Below are 19,504 nucleotides of genomic sequence, written 5' to 3'. Positions count from 1 at the left end.
CCGGCCGGCCCAGAAGCTCCAGTTCGCTACCCTTTCCTCTCGAGCTGACCGGCCCCCATGGCCATGTGGCCGCGAATCATGAAGCAATCCGCACTGCTGCCTGGCCTGGCTGCCCCTACCTAATGCGGGCTTCCGGCTTCGTCCTGGGGTCGTCGAATTCCCAGCTCTTTTGGGGTTCTTGCCATGTTGGGGGCGGTTGATGATTGATGAACTTGGTACGCGAGTACGCGACTGCGTATTGCCTGTGACTGTGACAACGCCGTCCAATGATGGGGAGCTCAAAGCTCATTGCGTTGGGTCGGCGCCTTGCAGGTAGCTAGCCGCCCTGTGCTGTATTGTAAGCCCGGGCCCGGCCGGTCTGCACATGCCTGGGAATTATGGGATGCTTACCGGCCAGCCGGCCAGTGCCTCTAGTACATGCATGTTCCTGCAATCCTGCTGCTGCTGCTGCTGATGCTTTCAGGTGAAAAAAAAAATCCGAGCTGGGGCGGCACGCAGGCTCCGATGACAAATAATGTCCACAACCAGTTCATGCATTTCAGGGTGTGTTTAGTTGGTGAAAAAGTTTGGATTTGAGTACTGTAGCACGTTTCGTTATTACTTGACAAATAATGTCCAATTATGAATTAATTAACATCATTAGATTCATCTCGTATGAATCAGTTAAACTGTGTAATTAATTATTTTTTCCAACTGTATTTAATGCTCCATATATGTGTTCGAAAATTTGATTTGATAGCTACTGTGCAAAAAAATTGAGAATTAAACGCTGCCTCACTTTTCTGGAAAGTGTGTGCTCAGGATAGGTGTGTGGGAGACGGCTGATGACTCGTACTGACCAAACCGAGTAACCGACGGGCTCCTGCGGGGATCATGCATCCTTTGCGTGCGATGCAGGGCTTGGAGCCCATCGATCAGTACTGCATATAGGCAGAGGCTGTACTTCGCGGTTCTGCTCGGGGAAGAGGGAGCTGCAAGATCGCTACATGCAAACAAACACACTGTACTGACGCTTTTCAATGGCCAAACGTGGTACAGTACTGCGATTTGCTTCCGATGATCCTTTTTTCTTTGTGCTCTGCACGCTTTTCCGGTTCACTTGGCTCCAATCAAACACGGTACAGGCAATGGCAGAAATCGTCAGCGTTGCGCTTCGTTTCGTTTCGTTTCGTTTCGGTGTCCGGATATATTCACTATTCAGTCCTCTCTTCCCTCCCAGGCTCCCAGTCACGATGTGATGCCAAAGATGTCTGCATGCAAAAACAGTTGGATGAGGATGATCCTTCACTAGCAAACCAGAAAATACAAGTATCAGCGGCCGGCCAGTTGTAAATTCACATGGCTCCGGAACCGGTTCAGCGAAAATTCAGTTGCTTTAGATAGCATCCGTGCCAAGAGCTTCCCGTAAAGGTATTTCAGATGTCTTCAGTTGACAGTACAAACCCTGTTTCAACGTGACAGTTCTTCTTCAGCTGCAGCAGCAGTGTGTCTACGCTGCTGCAACCCGGCGGCTGCACCTGCTACAGCAAAGATTCCGAAGACAAGAACAACTCACTGGACCGTGCGGCAGGCTCGAGCCAGCCTACCACATGCGGGCGTGGGGCCCCGCCCCGGCGCTATAAATCTCCGCCCCGTGTCGTGGCCGCCGCCAATTCAGCAGCAGCAGCACACGCCTCCCTTCTTCCACCTCATCAGGTAGTGGCCTCGCTCTTGGGCGGGCGACCTCCAGATGGCGTTCACGGCGGCCGTCCTAGCACTGCTGCTCTCGGCGCTCGCGGCGGCGGCGTCGGCGCAGCTGGACGTGAAGTTCTACAGCCAGTCGTGCCCCAGCGTGGAGGACGTCGTCCGGAAGGAGATGGTGCGCGCGCTCGCCGCCGCGCCCAGCCTCGCCGGGCCGCTCCTCCGGATGCACTTCCACGACTGCTTCGTCAGGGTACGCGTGCATCGCATCGCATCGCATCTCAGGCTTGCATTGGGAGCTCGATCGATCGCTAGCTGCTCCGTGCGTCTCGACTTGCATTGGCTTGTTGCTACTTGCTACTTGCTGACAAGTGACACCCATTGCTCCGTCGTCTCAGGGCTGCGATGGCTCGGTCCTCCTGGACTCCACCGCCGGCAACACGGCGGAGAAGGACGCGAAGCCGAACCTGACGCTGCGTGGCTTCGGGTTCATCGAGCGGGTCAAGGCCGCCGTGGAGAAGGCCTGCCCGGACACCGTCTCCTGCGCCGACGTGCTGGCGCTCATGGCCAGGGACGCCGTGTGGCTGAGCAAGGGCCCGTTCTGGGCGGTGCCCCTCGGCCGGCGCGACGGCCGGGTGTCCATCTCCAACGAGACCGACCAGCTGCCGCCGCCCTCGGGCAACTTCACCGAGCTGACGCAGCTCTTCGCCGCCAAGAACCTCGACGCCAAGGACCTCGTCGTCCTCTCCGCCGGCCACACCATCGGCACCTCGCACTGCTTCTCCTTCTCGGACCGGCTCTACAACTTCACGGGCATGGACAACGCCCGCGACACCGACCCGGCGCTGGACCCGCTCTACATGGCGCGGCTCCGCGCCAAGTGCCCCAGCCTCGACGACAACACCACGCTGGTGGAGATGGACCCGGGCAGCTTCAAGACCTTCGACCTCAGCTACTACGGCCACGTGGCCAGGCGCAGGGGCCTCTTCCACTCCGACGGCGCGCTGCTCACCGACCCCTTCACCCGCGCCTACGTGCTCCGCCACGCCGGCGGCGCCCACGGGGAGGAGTTCTTCGCCGACTTCGCCGCGTCCATGGTGAAGATGGGCTCCGTCGAGATGCTCACCGGCACCCAGGGCGAGATTAGGAAGAAGTGCAGCGTGGTGAACTGACCTGACTGGCAGGCGATCGATCATCGATGGACTGTTAGTATGTGCAGGTGCATCGTCAGTCAGTATGACAGTATGGGTTCAGGCTTCAGACTTTTTGGTTTCAGATGTACGACGAGTTTTACCTCCGTGTTCTTAATCTCTCTTTTTTTTCACTGCATTGATTGATTACGTTACAGCCCTTGTATGTATGTAAATCTCCCTCCTCTTCAGGATCAGGATCTGATGATGATACAATACTATAAACCCTTTTGATCTGTCGATTACCGGCTCCGTGTCTGTCGAGAGATGCCACTGCCGGGCACCTACTAGTTTTAGATCAGCACTGCCCATGCACCGGTGGTGATCCAGTTGTGCACGCACATGCGCGGCACACAAGGCGACACGCGTGCTCGACCGGGACCTGCTGGCGGCGGCGGCGGGCCGTGGCCGGCCGGAGGAGCACCGGTCAATAATGCACTCATGATCGGGGGTGCGCACGGCACGGTATGTGTTTCCGGGCATCTGGAGCCCCGATGCTTTTGTTGGTGGCTCGCAGCGCTGCCCCACGACCACGCTGGCGCCATTTGTTTACTGGTACGGGAGAGCCCTCCCGAACGTCTGCAACGGGAGGGAACAGCTTCTTGGAGCGGCAGCTCACATGGGACATGGCGTGGATGTGGATTGCTCGCTGCCGCCGATGGCATCTCGCCGGATCATCAGAGCGCTGGAACGGGCCAAAATAGGGCTGCAGTGCCGTTCTCTATTTGATATACAAAGATAGCTAAATATACAGTTTTACAACAGTTTAGACAGTTGCCGTCTCTTTACCTGTCTATGTGATGTTTAATACATACTCTAGTTGATATTATTTTGCGTGGGAGCACAAGCCAGAACAGTAGACGAGATTGTAGACAGCAACACACTCCTTTTTTTATTTAATGATGATCACATCAACTAATTTTGCTTACGTGGACTTATATAGACAACTGTTATCTTTTTTTTTTGAGATTTAGACAACTGTTATCTAACTTAGGCCCATTTCACTTTGTCAGCCCCCCCCCCCCAGGTAGATGGGAGTAGTGTCTTCTTTCACCGTCTCGGCTCTCCTCCTCCCATTTCCTCCCATGATCAGGCAGGCGCAGGCATGCTCTTCCAATCTCCGGAAGCCGCTGCTGTGACGGAACCGCCAAATTAAAACTCTAATTAAGCGTAATGGCCGTCATTTGAACACATCGGGCGCATTAGCTTAACGGCTTAATTTGGCGATCCCTTCTCAACCCACGGCCCGATCGAAACAACACCGGTAGTCCCACACGAAGGTGGGCTCAGATGGTACAAGCATGACACAAAATACTTGAAATTATACAAAGACGCGTGATAGAACTTTAAGTTTACAAACCGAGTTTCAAATACAAAATTTAATTTACATAAGTTGGAACCCTCATGAACTTGCAACTGGAGGTCTAAAGTTAAATTTGAAAGAAACTTCACTAAAACAACTACCCTACACTGCTGCCCACTCTCAGCCTAACAACACCGGTCAGACCGGTCCACCAGACCGGTATCAACAAAATAGATGGGCTGAACACTCCGCCCTCGAGTGTGCAACCCGACAAACCCCTAACCTAAGGGTCTCGCTCCACGACCTGCCACCCCTCTGCATCCCGGCGGATGAACTTGACGCAACAGGGGCAGAAGTCGACGTCCTGGGGTCCTGAAATAATAATGGTGGCAACAAACCCTGAGTATTCTAATACTCAGCAAGGCTTACCCGACCAGTGGGTATAACTTAGCCCACATATCTAGACATGCACGGCCTTTGGATGGTGGTTTGTTTTGCAGAAAAAAAAGCAACTAGAGGTGTATCCTTACTTTCCATGTTTTAGCCACACATTTTTGATAGATGGACTTTTACTAATGTTTGCCTATCTAAACACCCAAGTTGAGGCATACAATTAAGATTCAGAATAGTATCCATTTCTATGTTTCTAATATTCTATCTCATTTGCTACGGTGTGACAAAGAGATCAAGGCCCTCATATCCGCGAGACACGGCGAATCGATCCGATTTAACCTTGCAAGGTGGACCTAACCAACACGGCACGTATTTGCCCCGTCGGTCTATACATGCCAACCATTCCCCTCCCCGCATCGAACTACAGGAACCAGCCCAACGACATATGGTCAGTCGAGCTCAACGTGAGACCACCAAAAGTAAACATATGCATCCCAATTCTCCGCGACTACTCGACTCGCCCCAGGAGTTGGGTGCGGGTTCCTGTACTTTCGAAGCAAGGCAGTACTCGGCTTACCGGTTTCGACTACCTCCTACTCCCGGCATGCGGTTAGTACAATTCAATCCCCGATCAGCACTGCCACATCCACCGGTCCTTAATCGACACAGACGGGGCTAAGACACCCAGGAACCCTGTCCTGCTGCCATACCTATCCATCATCCCCGCCCGGTCTCATATCACCATATCCATTACAATCCAATCCAGCAATACTGAAGTATAAAGATAGTAATGTATCTCGCGAGTAACCGGCAATTACTCGGCTTCTAAAGTTTCCTGTGTCTCGCGAGTGACACGAAGCCACTCGACTTCTACCGGACTCTTTCAGCCTAGCACCGCTATCGACCTAGACTTACTAGTAAACCCAAGGTAAACCTAGGGATTATGCAACTAGGGTTTCAATCAATTCCCTAATACGTAATGCACAAGTAATAGATAAAACATATACATAGTGAATCATCATTTAAAATAATAGGACATGCACCGGGGCTTGCCTTGCGCCTGCTGCTCAACACTGGGGTGAGTGGGGCCTTGGGCCGACTCCCCGCGAACCTCCTCCTGCGGGGCTGGCCCCTGCGGCTCCTGTGGCTCCGCAACCACTGCGTATACGGATCCCTCGGCGACAACGTCTACACGTATGCAATGATATGAGAATGTATGCAAATACGATATGCAACAACAATCCTTAAAATGCCCAAGTAGAAACACTACAAATTTACCCCAAATTTACCCAATTCTACACCCAACAGTTCTATTAAAACCCGGAATTTCCGGACTCATACCCGGAGTATCCGGATTCCGAAAATCCGGAGTTTCCGGGCCTATACCCGGAGTTTCGCCCGGAGTGTCCCAAAACCCGGAGTTTCCGGGCCTATACCCGGAGTTTCGCCCGGAGTCTTCAAAACCCGGAGTTTCCGGGCTTATACCCGGAGTCTCCGGGCTTGACAGCATTTTCGCCCCAAAAACTGAAATTTCGATTGTGACAAAACCAACCCACAAAAATCCAAACCTTCCTAGACCCTAGTAGAGTGACTCATAAGAAGATGATTGACCCAAAAGAAATCGTTTAAAACATCCTAGAATGATCAATCCATTTAGCCCTAGCTTAGGTACCTTGAGGAGGCTTCCATTGCAAGAAAAACTCGAAAATGAAACCATCTCAAGGTGGAATACCTGGAGAAGATGATTCCCCACGTCGATTTGAGCTTCTTTGGCCGTGGAAATGGATTGGGAGGGAAGGATTTGGAGTTTAGGGCCAAAGAGAGAGGGAGAGCTCGTGGAGAGAGTGAGGAGGAGAGAGAGATCGCGGGAGAGAGTGAGAGTGAGTGAGAGAGAGAGTGATATATTTTATTTAAATGGTTGTGGGTCCAGATGACCAAATTATGAAAGTAGTAACTCCATGCCCGGAGTCTCCGGGCCAATGGCCGGAGTATCCGGGTGTTACAATCCTTCCCCCTAAAAGAAATCTCGTCCCGAGATTTAATGGATGTGCTAAATTGAGGAAAATGGAACTTGGTGAGTACCTTGATACATTTGTAACAATTCCGGACATTTAGACCGAACGAAGTCCTCCGTCTCCCAAGTAGCCTCTCGCTCGGAGTGATTACTCCACTGAACCTTATAAAATTTGCTGGTTTGATTCCGAGTAACCCGAGTCTTGAAATCAACAATTTTTATTGGTTGCTCCGGATAGACAAGATCGGGCTCTAGTTGCAATTTCTCGATGTCAACCATCTTTTCTGGAACACGGAGGCACTTCCGGAGCTGGGAGACATGGAAAATATTATGAACCGCGGATAAGTGAGTAGGAAGCTCTAGGCGGTATGCCACTGGTCCACACTGCTCACTAATAAGAAAAGGCCCAACATAGCGAGGTGCAAGCTTTCCCTTCACCCCGAATCGTTGAACCCCTTTCATTGGAGATACCCGCAGATAGACATGATCCCCTACTTGAAACAGGATAGATTGACGCTTCTTGTCGGCATAACTCTTTTGTCGGGATTGGGCAATCTTCAAATTTTCCTGAATAACCCGAACCAGCTCTTCTGCTTCATTTACCATATCGGGCCCAAAGAAAGTTCTCTCCCCCGCTTCTGACCAATTCAATGGGGTTCTGCATTTCCGTCCATATAAGGCCTCAAATGGAGCCATCTTGATGCTTTCTTGATAACTATTGTTATAAGCAAACTCGGCCAATGGCAAGCACTCATCCCATTTTTGACTATAGGTGAGCACACATGCTCGAAGCATGTCTTCTAAGATTTGATTTATCCTTTCTGTCTGGCCGTCAGTCTGGGGATGATAAGCCGAACTGCGGAGGAGCTGAGTGCCTAGGGCGGCGTGAAAATGCTCCCAGAACCGGGCAATGAACTGAGCGCCCCGGTCTGAAATGATTGTCTTTGGAATTCCATGAAGACTCACAATACGGTCCATATACAGTTGAGCATATTGTTTTGCCGTATGTGTGGTCTTTACCGGTAGAAAATGCGCGGTCTTGGTAAGACGGTCCACAATAACCCATATCGAATCATACCCCTTGGGGATTTTGGGTAAGCCGACAATGAAATCCATACTGATGTCCTCCCACTTCCAGGAGGGAATACTCAGGGGCTGCAAAGGGCCGGCTGGTCTCAAGTGGCTTGCCTTAACCCTCCGACAGGTGTCACATTCTGACACATACCTAGCGATTTCCCGCTTCATCCTTGTCCACCAAAATCGCTGTTTTAGATCCTGATACATCTTGTTGCTGCCAGGATGAATAGAATACCTAGAGAGATGAGCCTCATCAAGAATCTGCTTTCGCAGCTCCAGATCTTTAGACACCACTAGTCGGTCCTTAAACCATAGGACACCCTCGTCATCTAGATGGAAACATGCCACCCGAGGGTCATTTTCTCCGAGCCTTTGTTTAATCTTTTCTATGCCAATATTGTCTTTCTGAGCCGCAATAACTTGATCTCGAAGGGTTGGAGTGAGAATAATGTTAGCAAGAGTACCCTCAGCTACAATAGCCAAATTCATCTTCTCCATTTCTTGACACAAGGTTTCATGCAAAACTGTAGCTGAGATGCAGTTGCAACTTGCCTTGCGACTCAATGCATCAGCAACGACATTTGCCTTGCCCGGGTGATAATTAATCTCCAGGTCATAATCCTTAATCAATTCTAACCACCGTCTCTGGCGCAAATTCAACTCGCTCTGGGTGAAAATATACTTAAGACTCTTGTGGTCTGAGTATATGTGAACAGGATTACCCAGAAGATAATGGCGCCAGATCTTTAATGCATGCACGACCGCTGCCAGCTCCAGATCATGAGTAGCATAATTCTCTTCATGCCGTCTGAGGGCTCTGGAGGCATAAGCAATCACTCGCTGGTCCTGCATAAGGACGCAGCCTAAACCCGTACCTGATGCATTACAACAAGTATTAATGGCCGAATAATATCCGGCGAAGACAATCAGGGATGAGAACACAGCCGAGACCCATACCTGATGCATCACAATACACATCAAAAGGCCGGGTGATATCTGGCTGAGCGAGGACAGGGGCAGACGTCAGAAGCCTTCTCAAGGTCTGAAAGGCCTGCTCACATTTATTGTCCCAACTAAATCTCACCCCTTTCTTGAGTAGCTCAGTCATGGGCCTAGCAATTTTAGAGAACTCCGGTACAAACCGGCGATAATATCCTGCTAGCCCAAGGAAACTCCGGATCTCTGAAACAGACTCTGGAGTCTTCCAATCTAGGACATCCTGAATCTTGCTAGGATCAACAGAAATCCCCTTGTCTGAGATGATGTGGCCCAAGAACTGGACTTCCTTGAGCCAGAAATCACATTTGCTAAATTTGGCATACAGCTTGTGCTCCCGCAGGCGCTGAAGCACAATGCGGAGATGCTCTGCATGCTCTTCTTCATTCTTGGAAAATATCAGGATGTCGTCAATGAAAATCACGACGAACTTATCTAGCTCAGGCATGAATACCGAGTTCATGAGATACATGAAATGAGCAGGGGCATTCGTTAGCCCGAAAGACATGACCAGATATTCATAAAGTCCGTATCTGGTGGAAAAAGCCGTCTTGGGAATATCCTCAGCTCTAATCTTTATCTGATAATAGCCAGAACGGAGATCAATCTTGGAAAATACTTTGGCCCCGAAGAGCTGATCAAACAGAATATCAATCCGGGGAAGGGGATATTTATTTTTGATTGTGACGGCATTCAGAAGCCTATAGTCCACACACAACCTGAGGCTTTCATCCTTCTTTTTCACAAAGAGTGCAGGACAGCCCCAAGGTGACGTGCTAGGACGGATATAGCCCTTATCAAGCAACTCTTGCAATTGTTTCTTTAACTCCGCCAGCTCATTGGGTGGCATCCGGTAAGGCCTCCTAGAAATCGGTGCCGTACCCGGTTGCAATTCAATGGTAAACTCCACATCGCGATCAGGCGGCATTCCAGGCAAATCATCCGGAAAGACATCCGGATATTCACACACCACTGGTATATCTGCTAGCTTTTTACCCTCAACCTGATTCACCGTAGGTGTCAAAGACCTATGATCTTTCAAAGGTAAGGTCATACACCCATGAATGGAAGATTTGATGTGCACAGATTGTGAGGTCGTGTCCAGACTAACTCCCTGGCCCTCCATCCAGTTCATACCCAAAATAATATCTATCCTTTGGGTCGGTAACATTATCAGGGCCGTAGGGAAAATTTTTCCTTGCAACTGTAGGGGTACTTGCTTAACGAACTGATTGGTGATTAACTTTCCCCCAGGCGAATGAATATGGTAGGGCTTGGGCATGCTTTCTATTTTTAATCCCAGTCTATTAACACACCCCTTGCTAATAAAAGTATGAGACGCCCCCGAATCAAATAACACTGTAATGGGTTGTTCATTTACTAAGAACGTACCCGCCATCACTGGAGCTCCCTCAGGAATACCCTCGAGGATAGTGTAGTGCACCTGTCCTGGCTTGAAGTGAGCCACTTGCTGCTTCTGACCCTGCTGGCTCGATTGCTGGCCTTGCTTGGGTGGCATTGGACAACTCCGTGCAAAGTGACCATGTTGTCCACAGTTGTAGCACGGGAATAAATTGGGGCGTACCCCCGGTTGCTGCACCCAGATCTTCTGCTCATTCTGCTGAGGAGCAGGAGGTCTGACTGTCCCCAGTGGCTGAGTGTACTGTGGGGGCCTGTATCCCCACTGCTGCTGTGGCTGGTGCTGAAAGGGGGCTCGTTGTGGGCCCGACTGCACCAAGCGAAACCTCTGGGGAGTGCTGCTTGAAGATCCCACTGCCGGCGCCTTTCTCTTCTTCTCCGCCTTGTGAGCTAGATGGGCGTCCTCCTGAATGATAGCCCCATTGACTAGCTCACTGAAGGTGTCAAACTTGACCATTGCCAAGCGATCCTGGAGCTTGCTACTGAGCCCCTGCCTGAAACAGGCCTGCTTCTTCTCATCGGTGTCTACATGATACCCGGCATACTGTGATAGGGCGTTGAAAGCCTGGGAATATTGCAGGACATTGTTGTTACCCTGTTTCAGGGCCAAGAACTCGGTGAGCTTCCTGCGGATGACCCCTGCTGGGATGTGATGTGCTCTAAAGGCGTCCCTGAACTCCGCCCAGGTGAATCGAGTACCTGCAGGGAACATAGCCACATGGTTATCCCACCATGTGCGTGCGGGACCCCGGAGTTGCTGAGCTGCAAATCCTGCCTTGTCGTTGTCATTGTAGGGGTGCAGGGTGAACTTGGACTCGATGGTCCGGAGCCAACTATCCGCCTCCAAGGGCTCATCCGCTTTATGAAAAAGCGGGGGCTGAGTACCCAGAAACTGCTCATATCCAGGAATAGGTGGTTGGGGGTGTTGGTCAGGCCGCGGCACTCTGCCCTGCTGCACGATCTCTCGGAGGAGCGCCGTTTGCTCGTCTCGTCCGGTGAGCATGGCCGCAATGGCCTGAGCCAAATCAGGAGGGTTTGGAGGTGCTGCCATTCTGCATTCACCCATGTTTGATTTAGTCACAATATCTGGTTTACCCAAAATAATCAACCATGGAAGAATGCAGAAAGCATAAATTAAATCAAAAAGCCGAAAAACTTTTGCACCCAAATCCGGAGTATCCGGAATAATACCCGGAATATCCGGACACCCCCTACCCGGAATATCCGGAACTATATCCGGAATATCCGGATCTTCATGTCGTGTTTACAACACCCCCAAAACTTAAGATGCAGAAATTTTTAAAACAATGAATGACATGATGCATAAAGCACGATAGTCCTACGGTACCCTCTCAACCAAAACTAAACATCTAGCTACTCCTCTAACATAGTTATATAGGGCTTACCACGACTACTCCCACCCATAATAGTAAACTACATTCATCCTAAGTCAGAATTCCATTTTTAGTTTGTAATATCTTAAAATTAGTATGCTCGTACCACCCCCGATGCGTTTCGGCTCTGATACCAGCTGTGACGGAACCGCCAAATTAAAACTCTAATTAAGCGTAATGGCCGTCATTTGAACACATCGGGCGCATTAGCTTAACGGATTAATTTGGCGGTTCCGTCACAGCTGCCATCTCCAAGTTGCTGTCCTCCAGGTTTGCTGGCATAACCATCAGGCAGGCCCTCTCACTCGAAGCAGATGAGATTTGTGTAGCCGGAGAGATTTGGATTTCTTATGTTGGGGGCAACGGTTGGGCTCTAATATCTGAGGCCCACGTCCGGCTGGCCTGGAAAGAATGAAGTTGGACCAGGCCAATGGTCTAGGCTTTCGAATTTAGGCCCGTTAACACGAGGCGACCCCCGCGCACGATCCAACGCAGAAATAGTCTCCACGAGCAGGAGAAAAACAAGGAACGTAGTGAAAATTTTATTTTGCAAAGATAATTTTGAAACACCAAACATTCAAAAATTAAATTGCGGCAGAAGGATTGTTTATTTTCTGCAAGAGGCAGGAGGGGTAACCTGAAAAGGGAGTCCCAGTCCTGACTCCTGAACACGGGAGGCTCTCTTTAGGCTGACGTGTCCCTGCGACGAAGCTACTCAACCTCGAGGAAGCATCTCGCCATCTCCTATGAGCTGCTGCTGGTACCCAAAGTTTGTCTGGGAACTTTTTGCTACGTCATCCACCAACCAAAGAAACGCGCATCCGGAAAGCCGAAACTGTTGAACGGATCGTACCCGACCAAACCCCCGGGCGCGCGGCCCGGTCCCTCGAGCTAGCAGCATTCCATCCCACTGGAGACGCGCACCAACCGCAACGCCCTCCCCCACCCGCGGAGCCTCGAGAGGCGACGGGGTCCGTCGCACTCGATCTCCCGCCGGCCGGTCTCGTCGCGCGCACCATCCGAAAGCCACCGGGCAACCAGACGCGCTGACTTCCCCCCGGCGGTGATCGCGAGTCGTGCCCTGCGCGTAGCACAACTCGCGCGCACCCGCCAGCATCATCTCCCGATCCCTCCCACCCGATCGAGTCCGGCGGCCTCAGCTTGGCCGCTGCGCGCTCCGACCGGATTCCCCGGAGACCGTTTCTTGATGTCGACGGAGCGGCGGCGGCGGCGGCGGGGGGAGCCGCTGCTGCTGCTTCTAGTGGTGGCGGCGGCGGCCGCGGCGGTGGTGGCGAGCGCGCAGGATGCCGCGCCGCGGGTCAGGTTCTACCGCGCGACGTGCCCCGTCGCGGAGGACGTCGTCCTCGAGGAGATGCGGCTCATCCTCATGGAGGACGCCACGGTCGCGCCGTCCCTGCTCCGGATGCACTACCATGACTGCTTCGTTCAGGTAAGCAACCAGCCCAGCTTGCTCGTTTTCAGCTCAAGGATCATCCGACCGTGCCCGGTGATCCTGATGCTCTGCTCTGCTGCTCTGCTCGATTGTTCGATCATGCGCGAAGGGCTGCGACGGATCGATCATGCTCCAGTCGAGGAAGGGGAAGACGGAGCGGGACGCGCTCCCCAACCGCAGCATGCGAGGGTACGACGCCATCGAGCGGATCAAGGCCCGGCTCGAGACCGTCTGCCCGCTCACCGTCTCCTGCGCCGACATCATCGCCATGGCGGCCAGGGACGCCGTCTACCTGGTGAGTGCCACGCCATCGGATCGAGCTTTTCCAGCCTTTGTGCTTCGATCGATTTGCTTTGCTCTCTTGCTCACTGCTGTGAATGTAATCGCTCGCTTCCTCGCGGTGCGTACGTCCAGAGCCATGGGCCGTGGTACGACGTGGAGACCGGGCGGCGCGACGGCAACGTCACCGTGGCCGAGTACGTCGAGAACGACCTGCCGCCGCCGGACTCCAACATCGTCGACGTGAAGACCTTCTTCAGCGTCAAGTCGCTCGACTCCAAGGACATCGCCGTCCTCTTCGGTAGCTAGCTACCCGCCCGCCTACTCCTCCTTTCCTCTCCTCCACACCTCATCGCTCGCTTTTCGCGCGAGCGACAGCAACGGCGCAGCCAACCACTCCACGACCGGTCGACCGCTAGCTAACGGCCGCGTTTCCTCCGACGACCCGTGCAGGGTGCCACAGCATCGGGACCTCCCACTGCGGCCCGATCCAAAAGCGGCTCTACAACTTCACCGGCAACATGGACCAGGACCCGTCGCTGGACCCGGCCTACGCCGCCGAGCTCAGGAAGCTCTGCCCGCCGCCCCGTCCCGGCGACGACGACGACGCCGGCGTCCCCGGCGAAGGGAAGACCAAGGTGCCCCTGGACCCCGGCAGCAACTACACCTTCGACCTGAGCTACTACCGGCACGTGCTCGCCACGGGCGGGCTGTTCCAGTCCGACGGCAGCCTCCTCCACGACCCCGTCACCAGGGGGTACGTCGAGAAGGTGGCCAACGCGTCGTCGCCGGACGAGTACTACGCCGACTTCGCGGCGGCGATGGTCAAGATGGGCCGCACCGACGTGCTCGTCGGCGATCTTGGCGAGATCAGGCCGACCTGCGGCGTTTTTGTTGACTAGGTTCAGGAGCAGCTAATGTACGTGTACGGTTGTGTCAGTAGCTCCACGCGTAATCCGCCGGGAATTATCTTCTGTTCACATGTCCGTCATGGGTTCACTGATTATGAATTGTCAACCCCCAACCATGAGCTCTTCATCTACCGATATATATACTAGAGAAATTATATATGCTCTTCAGAGTGTCGATGGTTTGACGAAGTGTGGACATACAGAGATCGGTCCGGTTAACCGCAATTTCGTCACCAAATCTTGCCATACCACGAGATTTTAGCAACGTCAAAGATCGCGTCAGCGGCCACGCAAGCTTAACCTGTCCAAATGAATGAGCATGAGATGCGACTCGGTCTGCTGTCAGCAGGTGCATACACCGCTTGATGCTTGCAACAGAAGTCATTTATCAGAATTTAGACCTGTAAAAAAAATGATTCGTTTCGTATCTGGCGCACATGTGTTGTCCTGTACTCTCATTTGTTTAACTTTTGTTTCAGCAATTACATCTATTTGAAACAAATGGAACAAATTATAGGTTAACAAACTAAATTCATTTTTAGAGACTAAGGCACCCTAAATGCACTGTGTGCGCGTTTGTTATTTTCTACCCCATATGTATATTCCGGATGCTATTATTACACCGCTCAACGCTCCAATGGACGCCAATATTTTCAGCTTTGAAGCACCTTCGTTAGCCACTGGTAGTTCTAATAAATCTTTTACCTGCAACGAACATTGAAGATTTGAGTGTGCATATTGATTATAAAGCATGTATTATTGGTAACTAATCAAACATCAACCTAGAAGGCAATATAAATCAGTGATGACTTCCCTATTTCTAATGGTACATACTATATGTTACTATATGAGAAGCTGTTTGAAATATTTTCCTTCAGAAAGACAAACCTGAATTGGCTGTTGCCAATTTTTCTTTATTCCAGAAACATGCCCTTTCCCCACAACTGCAACTATTGAAGAATGTTCCCTCGCCGCCTTCAACAATTTTGAAGACATATACCTTAAGACAAAATTTCAATAATCATAGATTGCCATTACTATAACACTGGAATTCACAAAAGTAGCTGCTTTATACAAAATTATTGCACGAAAGGAACTCACATGTCACGTTCATGTAGAAGCGTCTCCATCAGACTAGGAAATGCCTTGCTCATCTCTTGAATAACAAGTGTTAGCATGTCAACATCATCCATGTCCTTCAACTGTAGACAAGGAGGGCTGTCATTACAACACTGAGTGCAATAACAATGATTTTTTGTATATTTATTAGTCTATAAAAATTCAAAAAGATAGATTAACTTCCGTGATGTCTCACTGACATGAGGCCCCAGAGCCACATGTCACCAAGATATAAGTGGCATACAAGGGAATTGGGAAATTTCACAGTAACATGGAGGGAATGAACCATTAGAACAGCATACCATCTGATTAAGTTCCTCCGGGCTTGGTAAAAAAATGGATTGGAAAATAATATAGTACAGAAATTTTGCCCTGTGCCAGAGTGACATCTTTCCCCAGGTCCTCCTCAAAGTGATCTTCAAAAAACAAATAAAGAATAGAGATGAGATGGTCTCAGTCGCTAACTGAAACGAACCATTGATTCAAACTTAGACTTATTATGTAGCACATTTCGGAAGCCATGATTTCAAAAGGCATTGACCGATATGTGAGGGAAAAAAATTTGTGGTGCCAACAAGTAGCTACAGTCAACAAGAAAAAAAATGGGGTGAACCTCTAAACTGCATCATCTTCTATTCCTAGAAGGCTATTCCTACATTAGTAGGTGTATCTCAATCTTTGAGTCAAATACCAACATAAGTTCCCTTAATAGGTGTGGAATGGCACAGGCTCACAGCAGAATACTTATGAAATAAGCAAGAGGTGGCAACTGTCCTTTAATCAATCAAAGCAGCACTATACAAAGGTCATTTTGAAAATTTGGTATTTTTCAGAAACAGAAAAGTGGAGTATGCACCAAGTATTGACTTGTGCCAATCAAAACATATGACCATTATGTTTGAATCATTGTGTCAAATCCACAAAAACAACTAGATCAGAAGTTGATAATATTCATTCCATACACCTACAACCAAACTCCATGGCAGTTGCATACCTGGACAGGCCGATCTCCTAGGATTACTTTGCCACCATAACTCATTGCTTCCTCAAATGCCACCCGAAACTCAGCTCCAGGTAACACCTCAAGTTGGCTTGCAACCTTGGATAACAAAGACAATGACGATATCATGTGACAATAAAATGACTGAAATAGTGCTAACTGTGAAGACAAACATCTACCAATACCTTTGCAAGAAACCAGCTGTAGAGAATCCCAAAAGTGTTCATCTTCTTTTTCTTCCACATGTCAATCATTTCATTCATAGTAGGAACCTGCGAGAACAGTCGGAGGAAACTATGTGATACACCGGAAAATAAAATAAGTAAACGTCTTCAATTTGATGATACCATTAGTAAGGCTGTAATGCTCGAAGTTTTCTGAGTACATAGTATATCTCTATGATTATAAACTTAAAAGCTTTATAAGGAGGGTCCAGTAAAAATCTTTACTACACAGAACACACAAGCATAAATGTCCTAGTTATGTGATGGTTCACAATCCAGACAGGGCATAACATTCTGGCTTATTGTTTGTCTCAACTTTACACAATCAAGCAGAATGCCCCTAACAGTAAGATGGTTGGTTATTCATCATCTTACAAATGTTGAGTGGAGATACCTGAAGGTTTTGGGGTGCCAAAATTGCAACCCTGCTGGCACAGAGCTCCAAGAAAACAGCCTACATATGCACGAGAGATGCAAAGGAATAAGAGGAATATCCTTTCATATCAAACAATTAAGGTAGAAACACCCCAAAGCAGGCATCAAACCTAACAAAATCCACCACTTGCAAAATTTATTGATGATGAGCAAATAGAGGAAGAACCTGAGGTTTCAGGTAGTTGATGACAGCCTTAACTTGCTCGCATGATTCCTGCAATAAAATCAAGTGTCAAATACTCAAGCTATGAATTGTACTAATTCTGTACTTTTGCTATATTCATACTCCAACCTCTAGATACCACGCGCAGTGTTAGTAGAGGAAAACATCAGAACAGGGGTGCAAATGGGTGACCCTTAGGTGCACCTCCAACCCTCTTTAGTTCAAAATTTTGTACTAATTTTCTAAATTGAAATATCATTTTGGAGAATTAGTACAAAATCTTGAACTAAGGAGGGTTGGAGGGCACCTAAAGGTTACCAATTGGCACCCCTAGAACTAATAGTATAAAATAGATAAAAATCCCACTAGAAAACAGCAGACTGCGTTAGTTCACTTAGGGTGTGATTGGTTGCTTGGCTTAACTCAATCCTGGTTAGGAGTTAGCCATGGCCAGACTAAGCCTGGCTGCAGCAGTACTGAACCCCCTTGTTTGGTTACTACACTAAGTTTAGCCTGGCTTAGGAAGTCTATGTTTGGTTGATCGGTTAGCATAGGATATGACCACCTCTTCTTTCTCAAGGTGAGTGTAACTCCACTTCACCACTTCTCAGAAATCCGGTGGTATCACTGAACTGCGGCGATCGACGAGGCGGCTCTGCAGATCAGTTCCGCGATGCTAGGACAACGATGCTGATTTTATGATGAGTGCAGGGAGTGACCATATACAGCAGCTGCCAGTGTGCTTGCTCTGCTCTTAGGTTGTGGAAAGCACAAAGGTGGGAGGTGAGTAGTGCTGCTGGTGCATCGTGTTGAGAGAGGTGATTCGGAGACTTAGATTGATGGATTCGGATACTGCAGTGAGCTTGAATTGCAGGGCAAAGCTCGGATTGGGAGCTAGTGCTCTAATTTCAGCAAAGAAAAAATAAAGGGAGAAAAGCAAGCAGCGGCGGCGACTATTCCTAGGCCATGGCTCAAGGAATGGACATCGGGTTCGCGGTTACCGGTGGAGGTAGACTACGTGACGCTGGAGGCGTGTGCGTCGGTGCTCTGCCACAACGCCTCGTCGCCGTGCCGCGCCGTGCGCGACGTGGGCGCGGTGGCGGTGCTCGCGGCGGCGAACGCCACCGCGGCCAGGAACAGCGTCGCCGCGGTCTCCGCCCGGCCACACGCCGTGGCCTCCGCACGGCCGCGCGCCGCGCGCCCCGCGGCAGAAGCAGCTCAGCGAGCAGGGGAGCCGCCGGCGGAGAGGCAGAGGGCGGGCTCCGCTCCGCTCCGGCGCGCGGGCTCCGGCGAGGCCGCCGCGACCGTCCCTTCGGAGCTGGGCGTGGAGGCGGAGGAGATGCAGCCGTCCACGTGCTCAAGGATAGCGGCGCCGCCACCTACATCGGAGCTTGGCGTGGAGGCGGAGGGGATGCGACACGCGGTGAGGAGATGCGGCACTGGAGGAGGTGAGCAGAACTGAGGACATTTGCACCAGTGAAGCTTGTGCAGGCTGCATTCGTGGAAAACGGAAGAAATCTGCGTTTCCAGCAAGCCAGGCTAGAGCAGCACTTTTGCATTCCACAAGCCAGGCTAATGAGATGGCCAGGCAACCAAACATATCTTATTTGCACTCCACAAGCCTGGCTAGAGGGTTGTGCACCCAACCAATCACTCCCTTAGCTATGCAGTACAAGCTCCCCCCGCTTCGTTCTTCTAATTTCGTACCAGGATTTTTACAGTTCTTAGATCAATCGGACCAATTTGTCTCCCAAGTAACAATACCACGGCACAACCGCACGAGAACTCGAGAAGTATAGCTGCAGTGTTCTCTACATCCAATGCAATGCCTACGGGCAGAACTTGCGTTGTGACTACCCAATTGGAAATCTATAGTTCACGCACAAAATCATCGACGTCAACCATCGATACATCACATTCACACCAGCTCACCTGCGACACGTGAGCGGTGCCGACGACGTAGACGCGGCAGGTCCCGCCAACCCCGGCGGCCGCCGCCTCGGCCGACGTCTCGCACTCGAGGCACACCACCCCCTTGGCGAGCTCCTCGGGCAGCCCCCTCACCTCCTCGCCACCGCTCGCCGGCGTCCCCAAGGCCTGCGCTTCCTCGCCCCCAGCTTCCGCGTCCTCGAACTCAGCGGCGTCCTCGTAGCCGTTGGTCTCGGCCTCGGCCTCGGCGTCCGCGGCGGCTGCCGGGGCGGGGGCGGCGGGCGCGGTCGGATCCATCAGCGGGCCGAGGCGGGACGGCGCGCGGCGCGGCGCCGGGGCTAGGGTTTGGGCTGCTCGGAAGGAGGCGCCCGGCGGGCGGGAGCCACGCGGGATCGGGCAGACAGGGAGGACGAGGCTGCGGCGGCTGCGGCGAAGGATTGGCGATGGCCAGCGCGCGGCGAGGAGTCGAGGTGCGCCGCGGATCATGCGGCGCCGGGGCGTCGATTTGGTGCGGGCGCGGAGGAG

General features: G+C 51.2%; 3 protein-coding genes across 4 annotated transcripts; 2 read left to right on the top strand and 1 right to left on the bottom strand.

Annotated features, from left to right (window-relative positions):
• The first annotated feature begins 1,235 nt into the window (after positions 1-1,235).
• On the top strand, positions 1,236-3,115 carry LOC120665033 (peroxidase 1-like). Its single transcript, XM_039944445.1, has 2 exons — positions 1,236-1,933; positions 2,079-3,115. Exons 1-2 carry the CDS (start codon positions 1,730-1,732, stop codon positions 2,850-2,852), a joined length of 978 nt encoding a protein of 325 aa, XP_039800379.1. The 5' UTR covers positions 1,236-1,729; the 3' UTR covers positions 2,853-3,115.
• Positions 3,116-12,359: 9,244 nt separating this feature from the next.
• Positions 12,360-14,268, top strand: LOC120665032 (peroxidase 1-like). The gene is made up of 4 exons (XM_039944444.1): positions 12,360-12,916; positions 13,029-13,214; positions 13,334-13,499; positions 13,652-14,268. Exons 1-4 carry the CDS (start codon positions 12,674-12,676, stop codon positions 14,098-14,100), a joined length of 1,044 nt encoding a protein of 347 aa, XP_039800378.1. The 5' UTR covers positions 12,360-12,673; the 3' UTR covers positions 14,101-14,268.
• A 243-nt stretch (positions 14,269-14,511) lies between these two features.
• LOC120665030 (traB domain-containing protein-like) lies at positions 14,512-19,504 on the bottom strand. 2 transcript variants are annotated; one of them, XR_005671092.1, is made up of 9 exons: positions 18,983-19,504; positions 17,054-17,101; positions 16,847-16,906; positions 16,414-16,500; positions 16,223-16,327; positions 15,531-15,644; positions 15,211-15,311; positions 14,998-15,084; positions 14,512-14,814 (listed from the first exon to the last, which is right to left on the bottom strand). XR_005671092.1 is itself a non-coding variant. In XM_039944443.1 (9 exons), the coding sequence occupies exons 1-9, from the start codon at positions 19,463-19,465 to the stop codon at positions 14,689-14,691; spliced, it is 1,236 nt and encodes a 411-aa protein (XP_039800377.1). In that variant the 5' UTR covers positions 19,466-19,501; the 3' UTR covers positions 14,512-14,688. The 2 variants fall into 2 exon arrangements, 1 of the variants encoding a protein (XP_039800377.1); XM_039944443.1 differs by having other exon boundaries at positions 14,998-15,109; positions 18,983-19,501.

This window comes from Panicum virgatum, chromosome 3N (assembly GCF_016808335.1).
Source record: "Panicum virgatum strain AP13 chromosome 3N, P.virgatum_v5, whole genome shotgun sequence".
NCBI classification, from domain to species: domain Eukaryota; kingdom Viridiplantae; phylum Streptophyta; class Magnoliopsida; order Poales; family Poaceae; genus Panicum; species Panicum virgatum.
Note: the sequence above shows the minus strand (reverse complement) of the source record. Positions and strands in the feature narration are given on the sequence as shown.

Coding starts and splice junctions, on each gene's coding strand:
- LOC120665032 (XM_039944444.1), top strand. CDS start 12,674: ATGTCGACGGAGCGGCGGCGGCGGCGGCGGGGGGAGCCGCTGCTGCTG. Junction 13,215..13,333: donor CCAGGGACGCCGTCTACCTG/GTGAGTGCCACG, acceptor GCGTACGTCCAG/AGCCATGGGCCGTGGTACGA. Junction 13,500..13,651: donor GGACATCGCCGTCCTCTTCG/GTAGCTAGCTAC, acceptor CGACCCGTGCAG/GGTGCCACAGCATCGGGACC.
- LOC120665033 (XM_039944445.1), top strand. CDS start 1,730: ATGGCGTTCACGGCGGCCGTCCTAGCACTGCTGCTCTCGGCGCTCGCG. Junction 1,934..2,078: donor TCCACGACTGCTTCGTCAGG/GTACGCGTGCAT, acceptor CCGTCGTCTCAG/GGCTGCGATGGCTCGGTCCT.
- LOC120665030 (XM_039944443.1), bottom strand. CDS start 19,465: ATGATCCGCGGCGCACCTCGACTCCTCGCCGCGCGCTGGCCATCGCCA. Junction 15,645..16,222: donor TAGGAGATCGGCCTGTCCAG/GTATGCAACTGC, acceptor TGTTTTTTGAAG/ATCACTTTGAGGAGGACCTG. Junction 14,815..14,997: donor ATTGGCAACAGCCAATTCAG/GTTTGTCTTTCT, acceptor TGTTCGTTGCAG/GTAAAAGATTTATTAGAACT.